This window comes from Mastacembelus armatus, chromosome 9 (genome assembly GCF_900324485.2).
Source record: "Mastacembelus armatus chromosome 9, fMasArm1.2, whole genome shotgun sequence".
NCBI lineage: Eukaryota > Metazoa > Chordata > Actinopteri > Synbranchiformes > Mastacembelidae > Mastacembelus > Mastacembelus armatus.
The window spans coordinates 10,225,456-10,238,361 of record NC_046641.1 but is presented as its reverse complement, the minus strand read 5'-3'; the positions used below and the strand labels follow the sequence as shown (position 1 = coordinate 10,238,361).

General features: G+C 40.0%; 2 protein-coding genes across 5 annotated transcripts in view; one reads left to right on the top strand and one right to left on the bottom strand.

The window, feature by feature from the left end:
• kiaa0825 (KIAA0825 ortholog) overlaps positions 1-11,834 on the bottom strand; it is a 104,945-nt gene extending 93,111 nt beyond the window's left edge. Inside the window, exons 1-4 of one of the 2 annotated variants that reach the window (XM_026322347.2) lie at positions 11,566-11,834; positions 7,938-8,071; positions 505-664; positions 7-195 (exon numbers count right to left, since the gene is read on the bottom strand). In XM_026322347.2, coding sequence (XP_026178132.1) covers positions 7-195; positions 505-664; positions 7,938-8,065 — 477 coding nt within the window. In that variant the 5' untranslated portion in view covers positions 8,066-8,071; positions 11,566-11,834. The remainder of the gene's footprint in view (positions 1-6; positions 196-504; positions 665-7,937; positions 8,072-11,565) is intronic. The other variant, XM_026322348.2, reaches the window with a different exon arrangement.
• A 279-nt stretch (positions 11,835-12,113) lies between these two features.
• Positions 12,114-12,906, top strand: part of slf1 (SMC5/6 complex localization factor 1) — a 29,764-nt gene continuing 28,971 nt past the window's right edge. The window contains exons 1-2 of one of the 3 annotated variants that reach the window (XM_026320693.1): positions 12,114-12,371; positions 12,742-12,853. In XM_026320693.1, the coding sequence (XP_026176478.1) occupies positions 12,340-12,371; positions 12,742-12,853 (144 nt within the window). In that variant the 5' untranslated portion in view covers positions 12,114-12,339. Of the gene's footprint in view, positions 12,468-12,741; positions 12,854-12,906 lie in introns of all 3 variants that reach the window. The other 2 variants (XM_026320695.1, XM_026320696.1) reach the window with 2 other exon arrangements.

Below are 12,906 nucleotides of genomic sequence, written 5' to 3'. Positions count from 1 at the left end.
CATTACCTCTAATGAAGCATCATCTCTGACTGTATGTACCAAGTGGATGGATGAGGCAGTCAGTAAATGAAGAGAGGAAGATGAGGAGGAAGAAGGAGTACAAGGGAAACAGACACCACATTGGGCAGACAGATTTAGCAGTAGCTGAAGTGTCACCTCCTCTTTCCCCTCTTCTTCAGATCTCAGGTACTGTTGCTGAATGAAACAGAGGACTGAATTTCACTGGAGGATGAAGAAAACTAGCTGAACGGCAGAACTGACCCAGTAAGTCAGAATATTAAGGCTACTCATACAAAAGTTAGGAAAATATTATAGAGTCAAATATATTACAAATATATTACATTTAGTTTTCGTCTTTTAGATTAACAGCCACATGATTATAGCAATGTTATTATCAGCAATAGCTCTGCTGTTAAGTGGGATGTTGGGGAAATATTTAAATTAAACAGCCAATAATTTTTAGCATCACCATCAGTCAGCGTTATAAACATTGTGATGCATTACCAAAGCTCTGAAGAAGTTCATGAGTTCTTGATGCCCTGTGGTAACTGGCTTCACACTGTTCTGCATTCTGAGGTTGAACCACTCCAAAGGGCTCGGCGGATGCTCCCCTGTCCTGGAGTCTCCCATTTTGGCCTGCAGCTGCTTTAGCTGCCTTTCAGTGCTGGAATAGAAAAATACATTGTGTAAGCCTAAGAGGCGAGGCCTACAAAACAGTACAGAATACCAAGTTCAGAGTACAAGAGTAAAGCACTCAGCAAAATAAATGTTAACTTAAGAAACTGAGTGAAAAATACAACCAAATAGCCATTTTCAGTTTTTCAAAACCAAAATACTGTAAAACATGCAGAAAGCAGATGATTTCAATTTAAATTCAATTTAGTCAACAATATTTCTTTTTAATAAGAGACTGCTGTTAGCTTTTAACAGTTTTGGATCAAACTAAGCACCACCTTTACACAGGTATGATTGAGTAAAATGTTTAACTGTCAAGATCTGCTGGGACACTGAGAAGACTGTTAAGATCACATGCATCCCAGTCATTTAAACATGCACTAAAGATGCTGCTGCACGCTGGAATATATATATTACAATATAGACGTTACAACACACAAACTTGTATACACTATATTGAAGATACACATGAACCTACATGGTACATCACATTTGGTTTTCCCTCACTCTCATTCATTGTCTGTACTGTGAGAAGACAGATACAGAAGCATCAACAGTAATGAACACAGACATCGATATATCAGTGTGTGAGTGTGTGCTAAGGATCTGGTGTGAAGTGGCATTACAGGCATCGGCAGGCATCTCAGACACAAGCTTCTTGCCATCTTAATGTCTTACTCTTCCCCTTGACGTGCGCCCAGACACACACACACACACACACACACACACACACACACACACACACACACACACACACACACACACACACACACACACACACACACGCAAACACACAAACAGTTTGATTTTAACAGCATGCATCAGCTATTCTGTTTCCCCTTTAATATGACAGATTAGAAATGACATCTTTGGGCTCGACATGTTTAGTCATTTCCATGCAAATCAGGGCATATATATTTGGCCAAGTTAGACAGTGTGTGTGTGTGTATCAGTGTTTTTGTGTGTGCAGGCATATACACCTGCATAATTAAACATGTTATGGTGTTGTGAATGCTGCTATTGTGTTCATGTGTGACCGCGTGTTTATAGATGTGCATGTGAACAAAGCTGCATACAATACTGTAGTCGACTGAAATCATTAATCAATACATTGAAAATCAACGTATGACAGCTGTGATAATCAAACTCTATATAGTGTATATTTAAATATATAAATTCAACTGAAAATGAAAATATTAATTAGCTGGATTCGTACATCTCCCAAACTCACATGAGTGAATGTGTGTGTATGTGTGTAAGTGTACATGATACAAAGCCAAAGTGACATTTCACCACCAGACAGCTCATCCCCTACCGCAGGCCTATAAACTGCCTCCTGCCTGCTCCTGGGCCATGAACACATCCAGATGTCTTACAATGGCAACACATTAAATAACCGTTCAATCTGACACACTTTTGTTTCAGAGGGGAAAAATGCAAGGGGATAAAATGTTATAGACTGTTACAAACTGTTATCCTCTAGATTGAACACTGCCTAATGTTACAATTCTCTCTCTCTTTAACTATCTTCCTCTCCCTACTTCTTTAGGCAGGCTATTGTTTCACTTTAATCTCTTGACACCAACTTGCTGACTGAAAGAAACCCTGATTATACAGTGGGTGCGTTTGAAGTGATTTGATGCCAGAAAATACTTGTTACACAGAACAGAATTATCGACTCCTTCAGTCAAGTATGCCTTTATCATATTTTTCACCTCACGCTTTGTGTACAACTGTGAATGTTTATGTTTTTTCTCATATGAACATTTTATAGGAAAAAATATTGCCTTAGCTTGTGCCAGATTGTGTGAGAGCAGCAACTCTTAACTACGATTGCCCAAAGCTCAATAGCTGTAAAACACAGCTTCAGTAAGGTCCAAGCATAACCAGCATGGTACAGGATTGCTGGTGGCACTGTGTGTAAAATTAAATAGACACCACTTTAAACAACACAAAAGGCTGTTCAGATGCTGGTTTGTGCAACCTCTGAGTTTACTCTTGAAGAATCTAAGATGACTTTCTGAGAAAATGTAGTTCTGTATTTGGCATACTTTCCCTTTCTTATTTTAAAGTCACTCAGGGCAGATAAAATACAAAGACAAACACATTCAAAGGTAAATGCAAAAGTCAGAAATGTTCTAAAGTGATCATAGCTGCCACATGCAACGTATTGGACTGACATCTTTCTGTAAATTAAATGGTAGCACGGAGCACTGTATGTGCGTGTTTATAGTACATCATAAACATGGATGTTTGTTCTGGGCTCCACCCCAGGACTTCACATAGACAGCAGGTTTCAAATGGGCTTCCATCTGTAGCTCACTTTTCACTGACTCTCTAAAAGTTCATTAAAAACTGAAAATGTAAGTAGACTACACCAAGGATATGAACCTGGTGGCTTTTGTCTTATTTTTCTTTACAGAGCTTAAGCTGCAACTTCCCAAAACTTCCAGCCTGACACCAAGATGAAGTGTTAAAGCAGTCAGTGGAATTAAAATTTGCTTTATGTGGACACAACAGAAAAGGACTATTGACTTGAAACCCATATGGGGGCCAAAGACTAAGAGAGGGAGGAGAATGGGTTTTAGGCTTCATGCTCCTCACTCTAGGTACCCTCCTCATCAGCTCGGTCTTGCCTTCACTCAACAAAACAGTGTACTCTAATGTCTACAGGAACAGCACTTGCTTCTTTAGATACATTTTCAAGCCTTCCCTCTACAGTTTTATTCCCGTTATTCGCCCCCTTTCATTCTCTCTCCTCAAAACTCTTCCTTTCCTAATTTTCTTTTCTTTACTCTCGCCTTTCAATTACCCCTCCTTAGGGCCTTGTGCTGTAAGTTATAAAGTCAATGTGGATGGTCTATGTCAAGAAGTCCATCCAGTTCTCTACAATGTTGTGACCTTTTGCCCACTGGTGAGAAAGCTACCTGCAGCCTAATCAACTTGGCAGGATTAGCTCCAAAACTGATGACTTCCACTGCCAGCAGCTCAGAATCTGAGGAAAAAGAGACAGAAAGAGAATGAGAAAAGACGAAGGTAAAAATGGGTGGAAAACGAGTCTCAGGAAATAAAACCACTCAACTTTCTGAGTAAAGACAACAATGGACGAACCCGTAATGGCAAAAACGGCAGAGCAGCACTGAACAAAAGACTAGGAGAATGAGAAAAGAGGCAGAGGAAACTAGAAGGAAAGGATTCTTTGGGCCTCTTGACAAACATGTCAATCATCTTACCCTAACTGACACACACATGCACTTTCACTGCTGCAGTGAAATCTAATTGTTTTTCAGACAGTCAGTAGCTAGACAGTCGACACCCCAACCACGCTCCCCCCGACCTTCATCATCGCTGAGAGAGAAATGGAGCAACCGGAGGTCTTTTATTAGATATGATGGCACATTTCACAGCTCCCTTACTTACAGCAACCCAATCCCACGATTAGTCAGCGCTTTGACGTTATCTTAAGTTCCTTGTCAGAATTAATTTAGTGTGGGTGGGCTGCTGTGGGGCTGTCTGTCTGTCGCGCTCCGCTTGCCTACAGGAGGTGGGGTTGGAAGCAATGGGGGCAGGAAGATCCCTTTCAAATCAGCCCCAGCTACAGTCACTGCCAAACCAGACGCTTGAGAACTAAATATCTCCTCCATCAAAGGGCCCCATTCTGTGAGGGGAAAAGGACTGAATGGGCTTGAATGAACAGGCTGAAAACAGATCCCATCCTGGCCCAGTCTGTTGCCCACTTAGTACCCTCAGCCCTCAGCCCCTAAGCCTTCCAGGACCAACCAATGACAGTGGAGAGCCGACACAGCTGATATGCTAACTTAACAGATGTGTCACGCACAGCTACACACAAAATTTAGCTAGATAGTGCACGGACTGCAGATTAGTATTTTTGTTCAGTGAAAAGGAACCCTGTATAATATTTTACTGTGGCAGCCTTTCAGCTGCACCAGGTTCTAAACATATGTAAAATTCTTACTATGAGAGGCACTTACACATACACAAAATAAAATTTACAAGTATTGACATTGTACCCTTATCAAGATTGGCAGGCAAGTAGTGAGAGCTATTTGCCTTGCTAGTGTGAAACTGGCCTGTCTAGTGTGAAACATGCCTGTGCTGATACTTCATTAGTGGTCTTTTCCTGGTCGCCCACCACTCTCAAGCCGCTGTCTCTGATGAAAACTAATGGATTACAGCATTTCAATTTGGGGGAGCCAGCTACGTTGTCAGCCTATCTTAATCTCATTCAATTAAGGAGCAGCTCTTAGGCAAATCTCTGACATCTGAGAACTAGGAGCAGACCAGTCACTTTGACCCATAAACAGGTTGAAGTCCTTTACAGGCGTAGGCAGATCTGTCTCCTTCATCTCTTGGTTTCCCTTTCCTCTTCTTCACTTCTGTAATTTGTCCTACAGACCGATAAGTCAATTAGGCAGCAGGCGAGTGAATTGGATGCATGTTTGGCTACATATATTTCTGCAGCTCACCCTGCCTTGCAAGATTTAGTTTCCCTGAATGTGTCCAGACAGTAAAAGGGCAGTCCCGAAGTACTCTGGGAAGAAGTTAGCTGCAGACTGACAGAGATACTGACCAGTGGTCCCCCATGGCGAGAGGAGGATTGCCTTATTTTTAGCCCCATTCTCCATTATCTGGGCGCTTTGTTCTCATAATGGTTATCCCTCTCCCATCTGCAGGAACACAAAATAACCCTTTAATGCTTAGAAAGCAGAAAAATGGCCCGGCCTTCGGTAATAAGCCTTGAATTACCTACCCAAGGGGTTTCGTTTCAAGATGTGGAATCTTCAATTATTATGTTCCCATTTAGAAGGAGGAAGCAAAGAAAGAAAGAGAAGAGGTGGAACACAGAGAGAGGGAGAGGGAGAGAGAGAGGAAGGGATGAGTCCCAGACACTAATGGTGGCAGAGTGAGGCTTTGTTCACTTGCTACATTTAGCCTGTCCTTCATCATCTGCCCTCAGCCTCACAACGCCACAAACGATAAAAGACCTGAAATATAGATTTCTTTTTCTTCCCTCATCCCCATGTCTCTCTTTACCAATCTATTTGTGTCGTCCTACTATCCCTGTCTGCCATCACTGCCAGACATCTGTTTTTCCAAGTTTGAGTGACATTGTGCACAAAAAAAAAAAATTAAGTTGCTACACTTCATTTTGATCCGCAATTAAAATTAAACAACTAATAACGATTGTTCTTTCAGTTTATGTTATCTAACATCCGACCCTATATGTTTATATTGTAGAATAATTCTTAACATTTGAGGCCTCTTAAGGAACATCAATACAATGAGCTTAATTATGAACATAGAAAAAAGGTGGCCATGAATATTTTGAATTCAGTGACCTCTTTCAACAGACAAACTACATTTACACACACATGAAAAACCAGGTCATTGAGAGAGCTTAATGCTGACACTATGGAAGAGGATTAGGGCAATTATAAAAACAGTTTGAGTTCTAACTTCATTGACAGAATTCTGATTTTAAACTCATGAGAAAAAAAAGTCTGAATTCAAAACTTTTTTTTTGCACACCCTGCATGATTGAGTTTGTGGTGGTGTTGAACTGTATTGTGTTATACTGACAGGTGTCTTCATTATTTTGTACACCCCATTTATATGAATGAGGCTAGGCTCAACAACAGAAACTCCTCTCTTTATAATGCAGTACAGTTCAGCATCAACACAAAATGCATTAATAGTGTTTTGTGCATTCCTGAAAAAAACAGAAAATGACAGATCTCATTTTGCAAATTTGTCTGAACTTTACAAACTGGCTGAACCACAGCAGAAACAAATGTATGTACTTTAGATATAGTCACTTGTAATCAGGCTTTAGATTTAATTACAGTATAGTAAATTCAAGAACACATAACCACAGCAATCTTTCCTTTGAGTACAATGCACTGCTGACTCAGTAAAATATTGGCGTACCAGCTCTTTGTGCTTCATGTTAAATGGACTTATATGGTGCACTCAAAATATTTTACAATATTTGCCTATTCACCTCATTCAAACACACACACGCGCGCGCGCGCACACACACACACACACACACAGACACACACAGACACAGACAGACACACACACAAGCCACTGGGACCAACTTGGGGTTCAGAGTCTTGCACATGTGGCCACACGTGGACTTGAGAAGCTGGGGATTGAACCACCGTCTCTGCTTGGCTGTAATATACTGCTACACATCTGTGTAACCTAATAATCAAGTTGTTCTTAATCCTTTCATTTCATCTAAAAAGATCTGACACAGCTACAATTATGGCTTTCTAAGTTGAATAAAAGTCCCTTTATTCTAAATGAAAAGTATTTTGCAGTATTGTGATGCTGTTGGGCAATTTTAGAGGTAATGAATTATTCTTAATCTCACAACAGATGATGATTTCAAAAAAACCACCACGCAAATGAACACTCCAGCACAAACCAGTTCCAGTTCAGAGTTCCAGACTTCATTCAGAGGCCTGACATGATTCAACTTTGTGGATTGATAAGGAAAAAGAAAGGGTGGCAGATAAAAACACACAGATGTAATATTTCAAATTTTAATCATAAAATTAAATTTGCACTGCTGGAGCACTACTGATATTGCATATATATATATATATATATATAATATATAACTGTGTGTTTTTTTAAGAATGTCAGTCATGAAGGTTCCTCCTCTCTTTAAAATAATTTCTGCATGTGTCAGTACACAGTCAACACAACAAAATCCAAGCTTGTTTTTCTATCTTCAGAGTAAGTAGTCTTAGTAAACCACATAAAATGTGCACATGTGAAAATGGTCTGAAAAGTAATATAATCCATCAAAGTAAACATGAAGCTTTAATTATGTTTTGTCAAAGTTATTGTTTAACATTTACTTCATTCTGCCAGTGTTGTGTTCTCACACTAAATTGCGCATTATACTGCATTCTGCTTCCCGTCATTCACCTGACATCCACAGAAAGAAATGAAGAAAAAAATCTTTCAAAAAGATGCTGCCTTAAAAACTTCACTGTCACATTAATGTCTTCTTATTTGGGGTTTCTTTGTCAGCTGTGACAGTACTTAATTTCAATCTGCCTTTGACATCTTAAAATTTACATTCTGAAAGTGATGAAAAGCAAGTAAAAGTGGTGAAGGATGTGAAGGGGATGAGGGTTTAAAAATTGAAAAAATAAAGACTATTCTAATTTTAGGTCAAAATAAACAGGAGGGAATAAGTCAGTGCTTTAACTATTCTAACTGACCTGTTGGCATTGCAATTAAGTTTCTCCTCTGTGCGTTTTAGAGACTGTTCATCCAGCTCACTGGAAACGCCTGGAACCATCAGGTTCACAAAGGCACGGTCTTCAGAACTATCCCCCGGCCAATCCATACTGCACTGCAGAGAACATAAAAGGAAGAGAGAGAGAAGTGGCTCTAGAACATTAAAACACGGTATAATGCTATAGCAGTTCATAAAACAAAATAATACAAAAGACAGCACTGGTGCCTGGATTAAATCAACAATGTCGACTGTGTGATCTGGAGAGTTGTATTATCATAGCTGTCTGTCAAGTAACTAACCTGAAACATAAACACACATACCAATTCTGTACACGCACACAACCATGTAGTCATGTGGTTTGTAATAATTTGAAATTTCCTCAAACAGAAGTCTTGTTAGGAGACACAAATCAATTGCACCTGAAACACCTGAAACAAACGAAGCTTATCATCCTTCCTCTTTCCTCAGAAAATCATTTGCTATATGAGGACCCCTGATCAAAATGCATTGCCTCAGCCTCTAACCATTTCCACCTACTGACACTGCATTGACAGGAAAAAAAAAAAACATAGACCAAATAAATAAACAATGAGGTGAGATGCTCTTCAGTCAAGGCTTTAAATAAACAACTCATCTCCTTATATCTCTGGCAGAACTGAGGGCCACCCCCTACCCGTCGGTGCTTAACGCTCATGCTAACAGCCAATCCCACACTGGTGCCACGTTGCTGGGTCTCATATCAACATTGTCATCAATGTGAGTCAAGTGGAAGGTAATGGAGAGTGTCTGTGTCAATTTGGCTTTCTCACACTCCGCCTCTCACCCCTTCCTCGTCATCTGCTCTGATTTTAATAATCCCTGTCAAACTCCAAACAGCTCCCCGCACTCCGCTCTGCTTCTTTGCTGCTACATACAGTCTATGCCACTCTCCCTGACAGGGCAGACAGAAAGCTCAACATTCATTTAGCCTGCACAAAGGGAGGCCTGTCCAGCTGGACAAATATTATTTTCCTTTGCTGACAGCCTCACCAGTTAAGCTGCTCCTTTATTATTTCTCCCTCTCTTCTTCTCTCTTACTGTTTCCCCTCATCATCATGCTCCCTCTGCGCCACTGTCTAAGAAGGGGTCTATATGCAGCCATTGCTGAAAGGGAAGAAGATTTTCAATCCGTGGATTAGAAACCCAACATTGTAATTATACGGGCTGAGCTAGACAGTGCGGATGTGAGTATGTGTGCGTGTGGCTGGTAGTACTCAAACTGTGGGGCTTTAAACCTGTTTACATATTCATAATGGGGGAACTTGGCCTTCCATGTGGACATTGGGTGCTGGTCCCTATCTACCGCAACTTAGTTTAAGGTGAAACCTCGAAAATTAGGTTAGGTTTAGGTTAAGGTTAGTGTAAGAATTTGGGATAATAGAAACATAGTTATGGTTAGTTTTCCGGTAACCCTTCATGCAATGAATGTAAGTCAAAGTCCCCAGCGAAAAAAGGCAAACTTGAGCATGTAATTTTTAAAAATGTGTCTACAATATTCATATGCCCCTTTATGTGCATTAAAGACAGGCAGACATGGTAGACAGAGGGTCTCAATATGTACGCTGTATCTTTGCTGGGTGTCTGCCTCCTGGATGCCAACTTATTATCTGTTATCTTAAGCATGAGTGTGTACATGTACAGTAAGTGTGTGTGTGTGTGTGTGTGTCAGGATTCTCCAGGCATCACACAGGGCCTCATTAGTACAATACTTTAAATCATCCGGTCTCCACTGTCTTGTCATTAGCTCTTTACAAAGCAGATGTTAGAGAAGCCCCTGTGTGTCTCTCAGTGTTGCAGGGACAAGTGGGCCAGGCACTGAGATGCTGCCTGCTTGAGGCATCAACTCCACAGCTATTGGAACAGGGGGAAGAGACACAGTCACACACACGTACCCACACACACATCACTGTCCTATCTCTCTTGTTGCTGCCTGTCTACCCCACCTAGGCTAACACGCAGGCCCATTTACAGTAATGAGTTTGTCCTGAAATATTTAGCAGTGCGTCCCCCAGGCCACCACTTTAAAGCCACTTAGAGCATGACAAGTTAAAGTCAACATTATTTTAAAGAGGGTACCTCACAGTCTGCTGTAAAGGAAACATAATAAATTAAATAGGTGCATATTCTAAGATCTCTATACTGCTGAGAACCATCTCATGTATGCCCAGGGGGGAACGCTGCTTTACTGTTACTGTGCAACCATTTGGTCCTGTTATACTCTACTGTTATACTCTACTGGTTTTGACAGATTTTCTTATTTACAATAAGTTCTGTTGGTTTAGTGATAAGCTTTAGTCTCGGTGGCCAGTACAATATAAAATGCATTGGTCACTTTTTTCCTTTACTACAGGGAATATGCGGGCATGATATCTTCTTGAAAAATGTTGCGTAAGATTGAAAATTGCAGCTTAACAGCTTGGCATCTTCATAACAATGGGAATGACGGGATGAATAATACATGACTTAATTATGATATTGCTCGCTGTTGCTGTTTTGTGGACTAATCATCATCATTTAACAGTATTAAAGTACCCTGAGCAATGGCTCAATTACAATCAATGATAAATAAAGCACTATTGTCACAGACGACCACATTGTGCACCTCAGTGCATTTTAACTGTCATGGTTTCAGTAAACCTTTCAGAAATACTCAGTTTTGTAAACATTTATAAATTGTAGAACTAACATATACAACAACCACATAAACAGAGTTGCACAGTCATGTTTCATAACTGCCAAAGAGTTATTATATATCATACATCATAAACTGCAAAGATGCACACTACCCAATATGGCTGGAACTTTATTTTCATTATTAATAAATCTTTTATCAGTTATGATTCTTGTAGTCTGTTCAATGTCAAATGTTATTAAAATATACCCAATGCCAATTAGCAGACCCCAGCTGACGTCTATTGATCAACACATTAGCAACTAATTATTTTAGCACTAGGGTTTCAAAAATCATTTTATTCTCAAATGATTCTCATGTTACTAACATTCAACTTAAATTATATAATTACACATTATACTGTATGTTGATGTTTATAAGCAAACCACTGAGCGACTTGAGAGGCTTTTAACCTTGGCTTGCTTCACATGATTTTGTTTGGCCGTATTAGTGAGACACATCAAGAGTGTAAGAAAACAGTATAAAAATGCCCATCATAATTTTTGAGATCCACAATTAAAACTATGCCAAAAATATAAAATGTGGCAAACCATCTCAATTGAGAATATTTTGACTTAGCGTTATATACATTTCAGCATTGGTCATTTAATAATATTTTGTTTTTGTAGTCTTTTCCAGTGTATTGTGGTGTTAACCATAAAACATGTTTGTAAATGTAGAGACCTGGCAGGGCCTGCATTTGCCATGTTAACAGACACATATTGTACAAGTGTTTTAGATCACATGAGCATCTAGTCTCTTTATAGCACAGATAACAGCCACTGTATTTTTGGCAGGTTTTAAAAAATGCTCGTATTTCACCCACGTAACTAACAAAGACCTGCAGTGATTCGGTGTTACTTTAAGCAACAACACGGTCATTATTTGCGTACCTTACCTTTTACAGGCGCCTTTATATCCGTCTCCTGGAGTCACTTGTTTTTGACACTAACCAAACTGTGAATCAAGACAACTTAATATGCCACTAACAACATAACTAGCTAAACCACGGAGATGAGAGCTAACATGTCGCTCTAACTAGACGTTAACCAAACGCTGCACTGAGCAGTTTTATAATAAGCCTCTCCTTAGAAAATAAACCATGTTCCTGTTAAACAATGATAGCTGTGCGATACACAGACATTTGGGCTATTTCCGGGGACAGAAAGCGTCCGTGACAACAACCCGGAAGTATCTCAATGAAAACGTCCGCTCGATGGAAAAATCCAACAGGCAAACCAAACGGGGGGGGGGGGATAACTTCATAGTTACTGGTTAATATATGAATTTCACAAATACTAAATACCAGTTTACATAAAAAATGTTTTATTACTATTGGGCACATTTTGTGTTGATGGGTTAGTAGTTTAAACTTAGCAAATCTGTACAAACCCCATTACAATACGAAATATCTCCCCTACTCTGAGATTGCCGATAGCTGTACCGTGAAGCTATCAATATTATGGTAGATGCGAGATGAAGCCACGTAATTAAGGATTTAACGAGCATTTATTCACACTGTTGATTGTCTCCATGTACGTTTGTTTGCGGAGCCAGGTGAATATATATTTTTTGGAAGGAGCAGCCAAACGCTGGTACAAAACGTTTTCTGGGTGTCGGTGTTCGTGTTTTGGCGGGGTCGTACGGAAGGACGCAGAGCCATCGTCGCGATATGACAAAGACACCTGATGAGCCAATTGTGCTGTAAGACAGCTGGGGATAACTGAATACTATCAATAAACAAGAAGCAACGCAAATCTTTGGTCATTTAGTCAACTCCGAGTCTATAAAGCTGGAATGGTATTAACTACTCATGTGACATAAAGTTTGTGTAGATCCATATTGTTTTATTTGCATGCAGGTAATTAGTCTCAATCTGTGTAATTACCTGACTCAATCAACTGACAGCCCCAGACATAAAGTGCCATTGGCGCTCATCTTCCTGTTTATCGATTAGTGTTTGGGAAAACAAATCAAGTTTAGTCGAGGAGCATCATTTTCATCAAAGAAGAAAATAGACATACTTGACGGTTTACATCTAGTAGATTTAAACTCCATGCTGTCTCCTCTGCAGGATGGAGAGCTGCACACATGTGTTCCAGATCTCAGGGATCAAGGTCCGTGAAAAGAAGAGAGTGTTGGTGCAGGGAATCAAGCAGCTGGGTGGGAGATACATAGGTGGCTCAGTGAGTAGAGGTCCTTCAAAAACATTTCAAGGGAAATTACATGTACCTCAACC